At 54.0% G+C, this 18,254-nt stretch overlaps 1 protein-coding gene across 2 annotated transcripts in view; it reads left to right on the forward strand.

Moving 5' to 3' along the window:
• The window catches only part of SDK1 (sidekick cell adhesion molecule 1), a 744,026-nt gene that overhangs the window by 547,476 nt on the left and 178,296 nt on the right, over positions 1–18,254 (forward strand). For both annotated transcript variants that reach the window (XM_027528208.1, XM_027528209.1), the window contains 4 exons: positions 6,164–6,275; positions 6,898–7,088; positions 13,663–13,746; positions 17,060–17,254. In XM_027528208.1, coding sequence (XP_027384009.1) covers positions 6,164–6,275; positions 6,898–7,088; positions 13,663–13,746; positions 17,060–17,254 — 582 coding nt within the window. The remainder of the gene's footprint in view (positions 1–6,163; positions 6,276–6,897; positions 7,089–13,662; positions 13,747–17,059; positions 17,255–18,254) is intronic.

Genomic DNA, 18,254 nt, shown 5'->3' on the forward strand with positions numbered 1-18,254 from the left:
CCCCTGAGGCCACCCACAGACCCCAGCTTCCCCTCAACCTTCAAGAACCACTTACACTTTTCCAAACACGCCAACCCAGTTTCCACCTTCCGTTCCCGAAATGCCTCTGCCCCCTCGTCTGCCTGGTGAACGCCTAGCCGTCTTCCCAGGGCCTGGCCCCAGCCTTGCCTTGTCCCCTGGAGGGACTCACCCCGCCACGTCCTGCCGCGTCCCCTGCCCTGCTGCCCGCTCCCCACCCCGGCTCTCCCGGTCCCACAATAACCTACCAGTTCTGCTGACTCAACTCTCTTCCTCTATAAACCCGAGCCTCCTCGACGTCACTGACCTCTGACCTCTGCAGTTAAACCCCGCCCCACGCCGCGCTTACAGTGCCCAGCACTGTGCCGCAGAAATAACAGGTTGCTACTACTGTTACCACCCTTCAGCAATGAAGACCGGATAGTAATGACCAACCGCGTTCTGAGACTTAGTTCTTCCTTCAACAAGTACCCACAGAGGGGCTCTTGTAGCCCTGGCGTCTGTTTCCTGCAAAGACAACGAGCATGCCTGCCCTCCTCATCCCAGGGGGTAGACAGGCCTCCCCACAGGTCAGGACGCTGCCGGATGATGAGAGCCCGCCGCCCCGGCTCGAGGGGGCCGCTTCCTGCTGGGTTTAGGTGCTGCTAAATGAAGACTAAAACCAGCATCCGCTGGATCATGGAAAAAGCAAGAGAGTTGCCAACATCTGCTGGATCATGGAAAAAGCAAGAGAGTTCCAGAAAAACATCTATTTCTGCTTTATTGACTATGCCAAAGCTTTTGACTGTGTGGATCACAATAAACTGTGGAAAATTCTGAAAGAGATGGGAATACCAGACCACCTGACCTGCCTCTTGAGAATCTGTATGCAGGTCAGGAAGCAACAGTTAGAACTGGACATGGAACAACAGACTGGTGCCAAATAGGAAAAGGAGTACGTCAAGGCTGTATATTGTCACCCTGCTTATTTAACTTATATGCAGAGTACATCATGAGAAATGCTGGACTGGATGAAGCACAAGCTAGAATCAAGATTGCCAGGAAGAAATATCAATAACCTCAGATATGCAGATGACACCACCCTTATGGCAGAAAGTGAAGAGGAACTCAAAAGCCTCTTGATGAAAGTGAAAGTGGAGAGTGAAAAAGTTGGCTTAAAGCTCAACATTCAGAAAACGAAGATCATGGCATCCGGTCCCACCACTTCATGGGAAATAGATGGGGAAACAGTGGAAACCGTGTCAGACTTTATTTTTTGGGCTCCAAAATCACTGCAGATGGTGACTGCAGCCCATGAAATGAAAAGACGCTTACTCCTTGGAAGGAAAGTTATGTCCAACCTAGATAGCATATTCAAAAGCAGAGATATTACTTTGCCAACAAAGGTCCATCTAGTCAAGGCTATGGTTTTTCCTGTGGTCATGTATGGATGTGAGAGTTGGACTGTGAAGAAGGCTGAGCGCCGAAAGAATTGATGCTTTTGAACTTGGTGGTGTTGGAGAAGACTCTTGAGGGTCCCTTGGACTGCAAGGAGATCCAACCAGTCCATTCTGAAGGCGATCAACCCAGGGATTTCTTTGGAAGGACTGATGCTAAAGCTGAAACTCCAGTCCTTTGGCCACCTCATGCAAAGAGTTGACTCATTGGGAAAGACTCTGATGCTGGGAGGGATTGGGGGCAGGAGGAGAAGGGGATGACAGAGGATGAGATGGCTGGATGGCATCACTGACTCAATGGACATGAGTCTGGGTGAACTCCGAGAGTTGGTGATGGACAGGGAGGCCTGGCATGCTGCGATTCATGGAGTCGCAAAGAGTCAGACACGACTGAGTGACTGAACTGAACTGAACCTAAATGAGGGCTTGCTGTGTTGCCCGTAGATGCATTCATTAATAGTAGATACTTGTGGTACCCCTTGCTCTGTCTTGGTTGAAGCCTCAGATGTGGAACCACTTGTACAGAGGGACCATGTATCTGGAGGGACCACATATCTGGTGGGACTGTGTGTACAGAGGGACCTTGTATCTGGAGGGGAGGGACCATGTATGGGAGCGTGTATATGAAGGGACTGTGTGTACAGAGGGCCAACCATAGGCTAGGTGGGCTTTGTCACCTGCCAGAGCCCGGCACCCATAACCGCAGCATTGCTCAAGGATCAACTGTACACCCTGAAGTGCATTGCTGGGTTGTACGGTAGTTCCATTTTCGTTTTATTTGTTTATTTATTTATTTATGAGGAATGGGCAGCTGTTTTGAGAGGGGGTTGTGTGGGTAAGACAAGTGAATGTCTGTCTTGGGAGCAGAGAGGCAGGGACCAAGCACGGAGGAACAGCCAGAGGCTGCCGATGAGCCTGGAGACTATCAGGCCTCCCGCCTCCAAGGCGGCTGGCTTACTGCCCACACGGTCCTTTACCTGGTCCTGCCCTCTCAGACCCCGCAGGGCCCTCTTCCAGCTCAGTCCTACCATCGTGCCTACGTCCAGTTCACCCACACTGCGTGTGCTCTGTTTGAGAACATCCCAGTTCCCGTCTCACCTCCACCACCCAGTCCAAACGTGGCTGTCTCCCACGGACTCGTGGGGTCACCGGGCTGGCTTCCTGCATCCTCCTGTGCCCCGCTCAGTCCCCAGAGTTCAAGCCTTTGCGTCTGGATGCCTGCGGCTGCTTCCTCCCTTCGGGCTCTCGGTCAGCACCTCCCGCCTCCCCGCGGGCTCCCCTGGCCAGTGTGGTTTGCATCCATCCCCACTAGGCCGTACCCCGAGGACACAGTCTTGACTGCCGGGCATCGGGACGTCTGCCCTTCATCTGCTGTATCTGCAGTAATTCCACAGCTTAGCAGTTCAGGTACACTTTGAACTTTTTTTCCCCCCATCTGAGTGATTCAATCTTCTTTAAATGTACTTTTTAATTAAATGCAACCTGGACAGCTCTCTCCACTCCACCTCTCTGATGACTGAGGGTTTCCTGTGGGGGAAGCCGGCTCAGATGGGGCCCCAGGTCCCCCTGCCAGGAGCCTTTCTTCCCTGGACTACAAAGCATTTGCCTTTCTGCTTTTGAAGCTGCCTGGTGCCCACTGCTGCTGACCTCGGCAGAAACCCTCTTCTTGAGCCTGTGTCTCCACCTCCCAACCACATACACCAGCCTGGGAGACATTCAGTGAAGATGCTACAGTAAAGTCCCAATTAAGGAAATGCTCAGGGGAACGAGCATTCCAGTTAATTTAATTTTTGGTTAACTGAGCACAACCGAAGTTTTTATTGGGAGGAGGCGTCGTCATGTGAAAGAAAGATTATGAATTTAGGATGAGGACATTTGTGTTTAAAACCCATTCTCTGCCATCTGAAGTCACGTGACTTTGGGGCTCAATTTTCTCATGCATAAAAGGGGTGCTAATAGCCATCTTAATAGCTTGTTGTTGGATTAAATGGGGCAACATTTGTGAATGTGAACATGTAGCCGCGTTGGGCAGCCGTGTGGGAACTTGCTGAAACACGCTTTCCTTCCCGCTTCCCATTTTGTTTTCATTTTTCTTGGAAATAATTCTTACTACACTGGCATATGGTTTTTAAACATGTTTTTTAATGCAGAACACTGGAGGAGAAGGTAATTTTCCTAGCAGTGGTAATAGTGACTCATTATTGTAGAATATTTATGAAAAATTAACCAATCGTTGAGTATCTGTGGAGTACTTACTGTATCTCAGATACTGTGGGAATAGCAGAAATGAAGAGGTCATTTTATTCTTTTTAAAATGCCCAGATAGTCTTTGCACTTTTCTGCTAAGAATTGAATGTGGGAGGAAAAAATGGTAGAAATGTCAGCTTGGCAGGTTAAAAATGCACATCTATGATTTTCCTCTCACTTAAGAAGTAAAAGCCCACTGAAAAGCAGACTTAGGTCCACAGGACAAGAAGAAGGAGCTATTAGTGAATGAAAGATGAGAAGAATGTCTGGATGGAGGAATAATAACCTTGGGGCAGGGGAAAGGGGTCTCGGCTTGGAGACACCCAGGACAGACGTGGCCACCTTGGGGCCGCTGCTAACACAGCTAGAAACGGGGATCAGTTCATGGTTTCTGTCTGAAGCAGTCTGCTCCCTACCTCCCACTCTGTGCAGAGTGCTCAGCAGGTAAAGCAGATGGACAGGTGGACCGACAGACAGACAGGTGAGGAGCCCTCCTTCTGAGAGGGAACGGCTCCCGAGGAAGGAGCTCTGTGCGCTGGGGTTCGAGGGCCCCTGGGAGCAGCCCTGAGCTCCCCGCCCGACTGAAGCCAGGTTGCCCGTTGACAAGCCACAAAGATCACATTTGGGAGGTGCGGCGGGCTGTTCCACTTTAAGTCTCTTTGCTGTTCTGTTTAATCCACGTGCTCACACGGGTTTGAGGATGGGCTGACGCATCCCAGCTGCAAGTGCAGCTGCTCATGTGGCCTGTCCTGCCAACCCAACAGCTGAGGGGCCTTGAGCTCCTGTCATCGTTGGGGCAGTGAGAGCCACACGAACAGAAGTCCCCGTCCCGTATGAATCCCCGTTACCAGCAGCTTCCTCCTTTCCCCTCCTGGGGGTACCGGCTGCCCGTCCCCAGGGGCTGTGAGCTGGGCGCTGGCCCACCGACCTGGTGGGCAGTCGGGGGCCTGTCTCCGGGGACCGTGCCCCCCAGGCTGGCGGGACAAGTGCTGAGCACAGGCTCCGTCCTGGGCGCCCGGCCAGAGGCGATTAATGCCAAATTAACACCTTGCTCGGCGACCTCCCCGCACCCTGCCGCTCTCCTTCACGTCACACGACGTGTGCAAATATTAGCTCCTCGGGTCGTTTCTCCTCATCAGCGACTTTCACAGATGACAGGTGGGCTGCTCATGTGACTGGCATTCCTGAGCCCTTGTCCTTTGTCACGAACGTTGTCTGCATACGGAGGTCTGACCACCAGCCCCATGGGCCCCACGGTGCCACCCGCACGGGCACCGGCTGTGGGGAGGGGCAGGCTGCCCAGGGCTTTCCAGGAGACGTGAGGGTCCACGAAGCGTAGCGTGGAAGCGACTCCTGTTAGCGTAGTCGATATATAGGTTTAAAAATTGATTTGTTGGTTCTGCCTGCAGCAAGATTTTTTTTTTTTTTAATTCACACGAACCTTTCATTCCAACATCTCGTACCGGTGAGTCAGTGAGAGCAGGACTCAGCGCTGTGGGGCTGTGACTAGAGGGCAGCCCTCTTTCCTTGCCTCTTCTCTCTCCATGGCCCTGACCGCGCTGCCCGCGGTGGAACCGACCAGGCAGCCCCTCAGCTGCTCACGCGAGTGACGCGTCTCTGCAGCCTCAGGTCCTCTGGGAAGCATTTTGCATTTGCCATGATGTCCATTTATTCTTTATTTCCAGTCTCCTCTGTCTCCACCCTTTATTGAAATTCCTATTCTAGAAATATTTGATCAGTCTTCGTTTTCCCTGGATAAACAGTAGTAATGTGTACTGGGCATAGTTTAATTTTGATATTACACATATTTGAGAGAAGAGTTGCAAAACCATCTCGTGTTTTTTTCTCCCTTGTCACCAGAGGGATGAGCTGAATTATTTATAGCTTGATACTCACACAACAGAGATGGAGTCAGGGTATTTATGCTTCAGAGAGAAAGGATTGCACTGAGTGCTTGGTTCGTGGGATGTGTTTGCTCCGGGTCACGTTCGGGCCCACATAAGAGAGTGGCCACTTCCCTACAACACACGTACCCATGAGAGGGCCTGACCCACGAAATAGTTGTGGAATTGGATGGATTTGAAAGTAGTGGCTAGACCAGTACCTCAATCAGCAAAGTCGTTAATTGATAAATAAGGTCAGCAGTGGAACACATGCAGCCGTGTGAAGGCCGTCATGAGTGCGCTGTGCAGAGGGGCAGCGAGAGCTCTCAGTTTCCAGGGCTTCTGGGCAGGACGTGGGCTCACGGGCTGTGGGCTCCAACCCCGGCCCCTGGTCAAAAACGCCCGACCAGGACCCCAGGGAGGCCTCCTTGGGGCTGGGTCAGGCCAGGAGATGCTGGCTGTCCTGTGGGAGTGGCTCGACGAGACTCATGTCTGTGCCCCACCTCACACCACGTTCCCGTCCGCACCCTGTCTGTGCTCCAGAGGCCCCCCTCATGGCTTCCGCTTTCTCTGCCACAGGAGACACTGGCATGCCTGAAGCCGTGGCCCCCGTCATCGTGGTTCCCCCAAGCAACAGGAGTGTGGTGGCCGGGTCCAGCGAGACCACCTTGGAGTGCATCGCCAATGCCAGGTAGGCAGCTGGTCCCCCACCTGCTGGGTGTGGCCCGCTCCCCCAGCAGCAGAGGACTTGGTCCCACAGCCAGGCTGTGGGCACAGCGCATCCGGGGAAGACCGCGTGGACCTTTCCCAGGCCTTGTTCTGCAGCGTTTATATTGGGTGTAACATTTATACTCGAAGTCGGAGCTTTAACTGTGGGTCAAGTGGAGAGCATCCTCTGAGATTCTGGCTGAGGAGCAGAGGGGAGCTGAGGCCTCTGGGTGCAAAGGAAAGCGTTAACCCCCTCTTCTCTGTTGTGCGAGGTATTCTCCACCCAGTTGGTGGCCGCCGCACGCTCGAGTCCCTGGGGTCACGCCTCCCATGTAGCGTGTCCCCTGGCAGGATTTAGTTTAAACATTCTTTCCCGGAGCCGATGGAACCATTAGCACTTATGGTCCACTGCCGCTGCAATTAGCTATCCTTGCTCAGCAGCCCTTGAGCAGAATGTGTCATCCGCGGGTGCCGTAAGGGAGCAGAGCTGCATCTGGATGGGTTTTTAAGTGTCCATTGTTCAGCCCACCATGGTTCCTGGTAGAAAGATTATTGCCCCCTACGCCATCCACAGTTACCATCACTAACGCCCCTCATTTCCCCAGGCCCGCCGAGGAGCTGAGTGTGACCTGGAAGAGAAACGGAGTGAGGGTCACCACCGGGCTCCACGGCTTCGGGAGGCGCCTCACCATCAGCAACCCGACCTCCTCGGACACTGGGGTGTACATCTGCGAGGCGGCCCTGCCCGGCAGTGCTTTCGAGCCCGCCAGAGCCAGAGCCTTCCTTTCGATCATAGGTAAGGCTCAGACGGGGAGTGGCCCCACACCTCAGTCTGGGAAAACAGCGTAGCTAACTCCCGTATTCCACTCACTTTATTTTTAACTCAGCACATGGAGGTGAAGTTTGCCTCCCAGACTCAGCCTGTTCTTCTTTCCCAAGAACATCAGTGCATTCAATCCAAAGAGTTGATGTTCTGAATACTTCCTAGAAATGTTCTTCTGAAAACTTTGAATCGTAAAGCTTGGGAAATAAGAGTGTCAAGATCCTTGGCATATTTATCGCCTTTGGATCCTGGTCTTTCTGCCACGATGCTTTTCTATAACTCTTAGTTGTCTGTTCTGATCAGTGTTCAGAGGTTAATCTATTACCATTGTATTTTTTACTTTCTGAGCCAGGAGAAAGTGAGAGTCTTGAGTGTTCCCTTTTGTTAAACTGAAAAGTGAGAACAGAGAGGTGTCCCAGGACCACGTGTCATCCTGAAACCGAGGAGGAGACACGCTGAGGTGCGGTCCGGCTGCTCTAGCCTCTGGGAGATGCTGGCGTTTAGGAGGTGCGCCTGGCACGCCGACTAAGGGGATCCCAGGAGATGCTGGCGTTTAGGAGGTGCGCCTGGCACGCCGACTAAGGGGATCCCGGGAGATGCTGGCGTTTAGGAAGTGTGCCTGGCATGCCAACTAAGGGGATCCCGGGAGATGCTGGCGTTTAGGAGGTGCGCCTGGCATGCCGACTGAGGGCATCCTCGTCTGTTTTCAGGTTATGAAAAGGTTGCACGGTATCACGAGGCAGGGCCTGTAGTTCTCGCGTGTTTTAAGCCCCTGTTAGGACCCACACTGGCTGCAATCACTGTTGTAGTGGCCTGTCCAGGAGTGGTGGCTGCCGCCGATGAGCGGTGCCCGCGGGATCGGCCCAGGCGGGACGGCCCCTGCTTCTCTCTGAGGATAAGGCAGGTGAGAACGGGAAGGGAAGTCTCTCAGGAGCAGAAAGCCTCTGAGAGCAGTCACTCCTCCCGCATTAATCACAGACCCTGCAGTCTGCCTCTTTGCAAACCAAGAAAGAACAGAAGCCTGTGTCTTCACAAGAAATTAGCAAGAGTGTGAAGAAATGCTGCAGAATGGGCAGTCCGCACCATGTTCCTGTCAGTCACGAGGAAGCGGCTCTACTGCCTGAGAATGGCTGTCAAATGCACATGTTGCGAGCCTGCCCGCTGCTCTGAGAGACACGCACGAACTGTGAAGTGTTGGCGAGGCAGGCCTGAGTCAGACTCTACACCAGGGAGCCGGGCCGGCTCCCCACTGCCCTCCTCATCCACGCTTCACAGTGGTCCATCCTGCACCCCGTTTCCTGAGGCGGACCTTTCTTCCGGGGGTGATCTACGGCCGTGTGAGTGCAGCATGTCACAGGTAGAGCCCAAGTTAAAGTCTGTGACGTTTAAGTCTCCAGCAGACGGGGCTGAATTGTGATAAAACGTTTTTTTGTTATGTTCAGTCACTCAGTCACATACGACTCTGCGACCCCATGGACTGCACGCCAGGTTTCCCTGTCCATCACCAACTCCCGGAGCGTGCACAAACTCATGTCCATCGAGTCGGTGATGCCATCCAACCATCTCATCCTCTGTCATCCCCTTCTGCTCTTGCCTTCAATATTTCCCAGCATCAGGGTCTTTTCTGATGAGTCGGGTCTTTTCTGATGAGTCGGCTCTTTGCATCAGATGGCCAGATTATTTAATCACGAGAAGAAATTTATCTCCCTGTGAACTAGAACATTTGTTTCCGTCGTAATTCCCTTTGAAAATAATCGGTCATGGGAACTTGGTTCTGCATTTCCATCTGGATTCCAGAGCAGATTGTTACTGTATTCTCCGAGTTGCCGCCTCTCCGTATTCAGCTTTTAAAGGTGCACGGACGCACTTGCATCTTTATGATGTTGATTTAAATCCCCTGTACTCATAAGAATTTGCTGTGACAGGTGGGATTTTCTGGTTGAGTCCTGGGAAGGCCCTGAAGAGCCTGTTAGTTCAGACTGATTCGGGAGATTATGGCCCCGAGCCCCGAGATGGTGGAGGGAGGGGTCCTCAAGAAACACGGGGCCCGGCTGTCACGGGGAACCCTGTGGGCAGCTGTCACCATGAACATGCAGATGAAAGGGAGCAGACCCAGGTCGGCTCCCTGTTGCTCTGTTTCATACTGGTGAGACCAGTCAGGAGAGCTGTGGCTGCGTACCCCGCCCGCCAGCTCCCCCGCTGGGTGGCTTCATTTCTGAGGTTTAAGCAGGAATATGGGGTCTGACTACAGCAGTGTCGTGGCCGTAACTCTCCTGGGGAAGGTGGCCTCCTAGGCTTGGCGGCCCATTCTCCTCCACCCGCCCTGTGCAGGGTCCATTTCCTTTTGTGCCCACTGTCTGGGTGTCAGGGTGTCCAGTGCGTGGGTTCAGGGTGCCCACTGTCTGGGGCCAGGGTGCCCGTTGTCTGGGGTCAGGGTGTCCAGGGCGTGGGGCCAGGGCGCCTTCCGTGTGACAGGTTGGAAGTGCTGGAGTTAACCCCCCAGGAGCATGTTTGTCCAGCACTGCGTGGCCTGGTGGGGAGGAGGGGAACTTCGAGACCAGGAAGATGCATGTCCATCCCTAAAGGAGTGTTAGGCTCCTGAGGCCTGGGGTCATCTCCTCTCTCTCTCCTCAGGTAGGGGGTTTCTAAGTGTCATCTCGGAAATTACATCAGGTCCAAAAACCACAGAGATGACACGTTCTTCCTCGAAGCAGCATCCAGCATGGCAGGAAGACCGCCGTCTGGGTACATCACAGAGATGTGGGTCATCGGCCCCAGGGCACATGGCCGAGGTGGGGGGGTAGACCCAGAGTCTGGGTACATCACAGAGATGTGGGTCATCGGCCCCCAGGGCACATGGCCGAGGTGGGGGGGTAGACCCAGCCCGCGGAGGTCAGGGAGGCTCTGCAGAAGGAGCAGGAGGTCTGGCCCTGCAGATCGAGTCTGAATTTTCCAGCGAAGCGACTTGAGTAGGACATTCCCTGCAAAGGAACCAGGACGACTGGGCGGCCTTTGTGTTGCTCAGGTGAGAAAGGACCACAAACCCAACACCTCAAACTAACACAGACGTGTCGCCTCCAGGCAGGTTCCCGGAACCTCCAGGAGGTTCCCGGCCTCCAGGCTGCGCTGGGCTGGGCTGTTGTCTGGAAGCTCTGAGAGGGTCCACCTCCTGGCTCACCCAGGGGCTGGCAGATTTAGTTCACGAGGCTGTGGAACTGGACCTTGTTTCCTTCCGAACTGTTGGAGGGTCGTTCTTGGGTTCTGGAGGCAGCCAGCATCCCTGGCCACAGCCACCTCCGTCTTCAGAGTCAGCAGCAGGCCGGGTCCTCATGCCCAGACCTCTGACCTCCCCTCCTGCCGTCCCTCCTGCTTCCAGCCGGAGAAGGTTCTCTGCTTTTAAGGGTTCCTGTGATGAGGATGGGTCCACCCAACAGATCTAAAGTCTCCCCATTTTTAGATTGATGACCTTGATGACGTCGGCAGAGCCCCCCTTCCACACGGTGTAGCGTGTTCTTGGGCACCGCTGACTGGGGGTGGACACCTTTGGGGGGCGTCCTTCCCACCCCAGTGGACACAGGCGCCAGCGTGTGGATGATGACGGCGAGTCAAGGGCCCACCCTGGGCTCTGCCGCTTCCCGAGACGGTGGCTCTGGGGATGGGGTGGGGGGCAGACGGCTGAGGGGGTGTCTCAGGGCCTTCATTGGCAGAGTGCCCTTCTATAACAGGATTGTTGCCCATGAGCAAGGACACGCACTTGCCCCGAGAAGTCCACCGTGGGGCTGCCTCGTTCACAGCAGACTCTCCCCACCAGGCACCTCAGTGTCTCTCGGTTGATGTGGCCAGGTACTCTCCCCGTCTGTTCTTCTTGTAGCCTGACTGAAGTAGCTGAGGGTGGAGAGGAGAGTCTTCTGAGTGCTGCGGGGCTGCTGGAGGAGGTGGGGAGAGATAACGGGCGGAGGCAGGGCACGGTGGGATGACCATCGGAAGCCAGGAGGGTCTGAGGCCTGCGGCAGCCCCGAGGCTACTCTGCGTGCTCAGCCACCTGGAAGGCTTTCTGGAAAAGGCAGGAGAATCAATGAATGAGTGAGCAGACCTGGCCTCCCTGGATTTCGACCACTGAACCCTGCCTGGGGTTTGGCAGCAGAGGAGACAGTGCTCGGCCAGCTCCAGAGGCTGCCCTCCCAGACGTGCCCAGGGAGCCTCAGGGTCACAGAGCACACGGAGCTGGGCACCAGGGCGCTGGCCAGGTGGGGATGATGGCGCTCAGAGGAGAGCGGCCAGGCCAGGCACCTGCAGCCCCAGAGCCAGGCCTGTGGCCAGCCTGGGCCAGCTGAGGGCCGCTGTGTGATGACGGCTCCTCATCTCTGAGCCCAGGTGGGCTGCTCCCCAGCGTCTGGAAGCCCCGAACACTGCAGAGCCAGGAGAACAGCCCCAGGACATCGGTCGGCGTGCCAGTCAGCGTCTGCAGTCTGCACCTCAAGGCTGTCTGGTCTCATGGGTGCTGAGCATCTTACGTGTGGGGTTTTACCGTCAAAGTGTGACTCCTCTCAGGAGACCCTCAAGGGATGCTGAATGAGAAAAGCCAGGTCCACACGGCCAGTACTGTGTGATTGCACGTGTGTAACTTTCTTGAAATGACAGCAATAAAGAGACTGAGAGCAGCTGCGGGTTACCAGAGACCCCGGGTGGGACACTGGGGTGGGCGTGGTTACAGAAGGGCAGTGTGGAGGCTGGACCCATTCCGCATCCTGACTGTGGTGTGGACACAGACCCACATGAGCTGTAACAGTGCACGGGGCCAAGTGCATACACGTGTGCACATACACGTGCGCATGGGGACACACGGGAGGCGGGCAAGGCTGGAGGGGTCGGTGCCGAACAGGCGAGGTGCCCCTTTCCCTGTCGGGAAACCAAGCAAAGGACGCGGGGGCTCTCTCACTTATCACAGCTGCGTGGGGCTCTCCAGTGATCCCAGAGCAAGATGTGGTCAATCACGGCAGACGCTGATGTTTTACCTTAGTTCTCTTCCTTTCCCCTCACCTCCCTGTAACCAGGCAGCAGGGTAGGTATTGACTTCAGCATCCAGGACGGCTCGGGGCCCGGGCAGGGCACAGCCACCGGGTCGTTAGCCTGCCGTCTGCTCCTGCTGCCGGTGGCTAGTGCTGCTGGCCTCACCACTAATGAAGGAGACGTGGTGGAGTGTGAGCGTGCATGCGTGTGTGAGCGTGTGTGTGTGAGTGAGCGTATGTGAGCGTGCGTGTGTGAGTGAGTGTGTGTGAGCGAGCATGTGTGAGCATGCGTGTGTGAGCGAGTGTGTGTGAGCATGCGTGTGTGAGTGAGCGTGTGTGAGCGTGCGTGTGAGTGTGTGTGTGTGCGTAGCTGAAGACCAGCCTGCTGACGGGGAAGCTGCAGTATTCTTCGAGGCCTGGCCTACACACACACAGCCAGGTGGAGAGTCTGCCCCCATCTGTGGCCGTGGCCTCGGCCAGACGGGCTCCGTCCAGCGGTCATTCCTGCCTGAGCGACGCCGTGATTGCAGGGCTGACACCTGACTGCTCCCAGGGAGGGACTTGCAGCCTTGCCTCCTCCATCATGTCTCTGAAACACTGAAGTTTTCCCTTCTCTGTTTCCTCCTTTAGGTCCCACCCTGTTTAAAGATTTAGTCAGTACAGAAGGCAGGCCAAGCTCTAGTATCCACAGTCACACAATTAGAGTTGGAAACAAACCTGTCTGGAAGACAGTCCCCAGAAATTATCACAAGGAAAGCTAATGACCAGCCTTGGTTATCCTGATAATGAAGACACTGCTACCTTAATACTCGACAAACGTGGCTGTGCCAATGTTGAGTTCCTGCTAAATAAACCAAGAAAAATACTGCAGTTTACTCTCCAAGGAAATTCATTGTTTACTACAACCACTGCTTTTCTGCTGTTCATCCAGCGGCAGGCGGGCGGGCCGGGTGTCTGGAGATACGCAAGGGGTTGTGCTTCCTTTGCTGCTGAAGATGGATGAGAGGTCCATTTCCTTCTTCTCTTAACTATGATTTTGCCTTCCACTGAAGTATTAAATCTATATTTTGGAGAAGAACTGCTAAGACTTTGAAAAATATGCTAATAGGCTGCCCCGTTCCCTGATACAGGCTGGGCACCTGCCTGTGGTGCTTTATTTGACAGGTTTCGTGAGTTGTTGTTTAGTTTAGACGTGGAAGCAAACTAGCCTATAAAATACTGTGCTGTAAATATAAACCTTTGTGAACCTCATGGGATAGTCCTTCTAAAATGTGAATTAAGATATTCCATGATTCAGACCCATAAACTGAAAAGTGGCCATTGCCCTGGGTAGTAATTTGCTTTCTGAAACCTTGGACTATAAATTGCCTTTGGACTCTGCTCACTGAATCCTGAGTTTGTGTGCACGACGGTAGGTAGCTAATGAAGTTTTCAAAAACAGTTCTATCAAAGGAGTTCAAACTCTCTCAGGCTGTAAGGGTCTTCCGAAATACATCTCTTTGGCTTAGGGGCTGTTTCGGTTTTTTTCTTGTTTAAAGAGCCACCCTATTTTATCGCGGAACCCAAGAGTCGGATATTAGCGGAAGTGGAAGAAAACGTGGACATCGTGTGTGAAGCCATGGGTGAGTGAGGGGAGCCGTGGGTGGGTGCAGGTGAGCCATAGAGGGTGGGGGAGCCGTGGGCGGGTGCACAGAGGCTGTGCAGGGAGCCTCCACATGGTGGAGGAACAACAGGGCATCTCCAGGGCAGAGCCATCGTCTGGGCAGCACTGGCAGGTGGGCTGTGACGGTGAGAAGGCAGACACTTCACCTGGAGCACAACTCAGCTGCTGGGCGTGCAACCTTGGGGAAGGCCTTTGATCTTGCTGGGCTTTTGCGTCCTCACCTGCAAAGCAGGGATAAGAGTATTTACCCAAAGGAACAGCCATGAAGCCTTAACGGCATCTGTTCTAACAGAGAGAGACCAAGTCTTACCCTCCTGACTCCCTTCAGAGGCTCCGACTCCCCCAGAGTGAGCCTCCCAGGACTTGGGGCAGGAAGTTCGTTCTCATCCCCGGGGTGAGAGGGGGTGCTGATCATGTCCGCTCTGAGGGGAGAGAGATCTTTCTAACTTCTTGAATAGGAAATCTTCCTGTTTTTCTGGCTTTTCAGCCTTTGACTGACCTTTCTTCTGTCACGGGGATGATTTGACCTCTTGCCTTGACCCCTCGCTGGCCATTGCTCCTGTTCCACGTCCAGCACACATGTGGTCACACTAGGCCTCCAGCAGGGCCGGGTCATAATCAAAACTGCACAAGTGCCCTAGAGAGGGTCAGGGAATGAGAAGGACCTTTGACATTAAGACCTGTGCGTCTTAAGGGTTTCAGCTTTTCTTCGGCTTGGAGGCTGAGTGTTTCCCAGCAGTTCTGGGAATCTTTAGGAAAGCACCCCCTTAGACACAGAGGTGGGAAGATGGAGGAGACCCTGTTGTAAAGTTACCACCTGGGGTCTGGCGAGGGCGCTGCTCACGGATCTCTGGACAGGCCAGATCCGAACCCACATCCACCAGCTCTCCGTAGCCAGTGCTTAGGCCTGGACCCAAACAGATGCGACTGACCTGCAGGGAGGCAGCGGGGGTGCCCCTCAGGTTAGTGTGGAGGGTCAGCGTAGACACAGGCGTCCAGTGCCCGCCCCTGCATCCACTGAGCCTCCTGCAGAGGCCGCTCCGGCCCAGGGGAGTTGGTTCCTCTGGGGCTCCGGCCCCTGCCCCAGCAGCTCCTGGAGCGCCGTGTCCAGCCCTGCCCTGCGCCCTTCTCTGTGACCGGCTCGACCCACAAGGATGGTGCCAGGAGGGGAGAGGAGGGGTCCTGTGAACTTCCCAAGGAAATCTTTCCTTACCGTGGCCCCATTGTTCTCACCTCTGCCTAAACACCAGTTTTTTAAGGCCAACAACTCTCTGAAAGTGAGACTATAAAATATTTAGAGTGCTTATACTTTAGAAACAAGAGTCTGCCATATTGCAGGGATAAGATTTTTGTTTACGACATTAAATTGCCCCCAAATAGAACTATTCCTAGTTCCCTGTACACTAACAATTATTTTTCTATAAATGACAATGTTAGGCTCTTCCTTTGACAAGAAGATGCTTTTCTTGCATGATTTCTACAGAGTAAACTGCTTGTTAAGTACAGGCTTATAAATACGTACTGAACAGGTCTTTCAACATTGCGTTGCCATCATATAATTTACTGCTTTCTTTTAATTTTGACAATGAAACCATAGCAGCATGCGAAGAGGTTATTCTTTATGAAAGCTACATCATGTAATTGCTATTTTGAGACTTTACATGCAATGGTTATGCTTTTACCTTCAAATGAATTTTTTTTAATTTCCTTATTTAATGAAAAGTGACAGGAAACATAATGAAGGCAAAGAACAGAATCTGAGAATACATTATCCTGAAATATTCCACGATATTAGCTTTATTTATTAAAGAAGACATCTTACACCTACACAGTATCACAATTGAACAGATCTGAGTGTGCCTTTCAGCGTGAATCGTGTCGAGATGTTTTATTCAAATTCATTTTATATTTAGGGAAGCTGAGGCACAGAAGGATCCAAGATCTAGAAATAAGCCAGGTGCTTCCACATTTTTCCGACAACCGGCGTCCTGTGCCCATGGAAGCCCAGGACCCCGTCTCGAGTGCCTTGGTCTGTTCCACCGACGGCCTCTCTGGTCCACCCTCTTGGGTGGCCTGACCCTTCTTGGCTTCGGGAGGAGGGAGCAGGGAAGCAGTCTTCCCTTTGCTGGTTCCCCAAGTACCTAAGGGAACCGAGAGGAGGGCCTGGTGTGTCCCAGGCAGCAAAGCCAACAGGAACAGTGCGTTTCCATGCGGCTGCCTGGCCACCTGCAGTGACCACACCCGTTTGGGGGACAAGCAACAGAGGTCCTCGTGCTCCTGGGCCAAGACAGCCCCTCACTTACACCCCAGGTTCTGCCCCGTGGCCCTGTCCACTGAGCACACCCGCCTGGCGAACCCCAACCTCAAGCCTCCTTCCAGGTGGCGAGGCCGTGTGCAGCTCGTCTCACTGCTCGGGAGTCTTGGCCTCCCCGTGACATCACCCGAATGCAGAGGGGCCCCCGGGAGGGGTGGCTGGGCCTTGGGCCTCCATCTGATGCTGGCCCACCCGCTCTTGGGCGCAGGCATGGGAGCACCCCCCCCCCAACCCCGTCATCTCTGCACCAGCCTGGTCTCGGGGCCACAGTGATGTCTCCCGAATCCACAACCTGGACCAGATGCGCCCTGCATGCGTGCTGCTTGAGCCCATCCACCAGGCCCCCAGTGCGTGGATCAGTGCCTGATTCATGTGACTGATCGTGCGTGCATCAGGAGTGCGTGGATCAGTGACCCCGACTCCTGAGATGGGGTGCTGTAGTCCCAGGCTGTGCGGTGAGCACGCCACCTGGGCTGGGCGCTGGGAGGAGCTTATGTGCTGATGCGCTCGGTCTTCACAGTCACCTTTGAGGGGGGACACCACTTCCTTACCGAGTCCCAGGGAACAGGGAAGAAGAGGGGTTACCTGCTGTGCCCAATGGCACAGCTTGGAGGGGGCACCTGTCTCCCACCCTGGTGACCCTTCCCCAGTCCCCACGAGACAGAGGCAGTCACCGCAGGGCCAGGGGCCTTCCTCCCAGCACTGTCTGAGGTCAGTCACAGCTGTACCCATAGGTCAAGGGCAGGGCCAGGCCGTGGGAAGAGCTGGAAGGGTCTGCAGCCCGCTCCCCATCTGCATGGAAGATAAGAATACCACCCGACCGGGCGCTTGGAGGGGTGAGGAAATGCCCAGTGAAGTGCCGCCATTCTACCTTGGAGTCATTTTGCCTCAGTCCTCATATAGCAGTTCTTGAAATTTAGTGAGTTTTAAATGCCCGACTGTTTCCACTTCTCTGCAGGGGTCCCTCCTCCTGCCCTCCAGTGGTTCAAGGATGCCATCTCCATCAACAAGCTCCAGAACCCTCGGTACCAAGTGCTGGCTGGCGGAGGCCTGCGCGTCCGGCAGCTGCGTCCAGAGGACTCAGGGATCTTCCAGTGCCTGGCCAGCAACGCGGGCGGGGAGGTCCAGACACACACCTACCTGGACGTCACCAGTGAGTAGGCTTCCCTGCCCTCGCCCCATGGACGCTCAGAGAACACAGGTCTCTGTCCAGCCCACGTACCCTCACCCCGGCCACTTGAACGCGCTGCTCTGTTGAGACGTAGAAGCAAAGTCCCCATCTTTCTGGGCAGAACTGGAAAGACTAAGTGGACGGCTCATGCCTAATCTTCTTCTTTTGATCTTTTTCTACCTGTTCTTATATATTTATTCTCTATTTTCGTTTTATTGAACAATTATAGTGCTTTCGTGAGTTTCTTTTATGATCCCATTAACAGAAATGCTTTGGCACTATGAAAAATAAGATAAAGGCACCTGTGCGTTTTCTCTTTAACCTCCTGTAGTTGCTTTTCTTCTAAAGCAAGTAGAGTTTAGTGATTATGGAATTCTCATACTTGCCCCGTCTGGAAGCAAAATGCTGATGTCTCCAGGTGTGGGGGCCGTTCAGGAAATCAAATCACGGCCAGCGTGTGCATGGCCAGTGGCTCTTGTCAGCGGTGACTCAGAAGAGACTGGTGCAATATTGAGATATTCATGCATGCGTTTTGCTAAACTAGGAGTCACTTCCTCTGACCTTGCCCGGGGTCAAATTTCCCCTCCATTGTGGAGTCTAGGAAACCAGTGTCACTTCAAGCAGTAAAAGTAATACTGGGGTCTTAAGCTGGAAACTGAGTTTTGATCTATTAGAATTACTTGGGGATTCCCAGGTGGCATTAGTGGTAAGGAATCCGTCTGCCAGTGCAGGAGACAACATAAGAGACACGGGTTTGATCCCTGGGTTGGGAAGATCTCCTGGAGAAGGGAAGGGCAACCCACCCCAGTATTCTTGCCTGCAGAATCCCATGGACAAAGGAGCCTGGCGGGCTGTGGTCCATGGGGTCTCAAAGAGTGAGACTCGACTGAGTGTCTGAGCCCGGAATTACTTAAGCCTGTTCTGCAGCAGGGGGCCAGGGTGTGCGGGGCAGGGACTGTACAAAGCCAGTAACTGCTTTTGG

The sequence above is a fragment of the Bos indicus x Bos taurus genome, chromosome 25 (assembly GCF_003369695.1).
Source record: "Bos indicus x Bos taurus breed Angus x Brahman F1 hybrid chromosome 25, Bos_hybrid_MaternalHap_v2.0, whole genome shotgun sequence".
Taxonomy (NCBI): domain Eukaryota; kingdom Metazoa; phylum Chordata; class Mammalia; order Artiodactyla; family Bovidae; genus Bos; species Bos indicus x Bos taurus.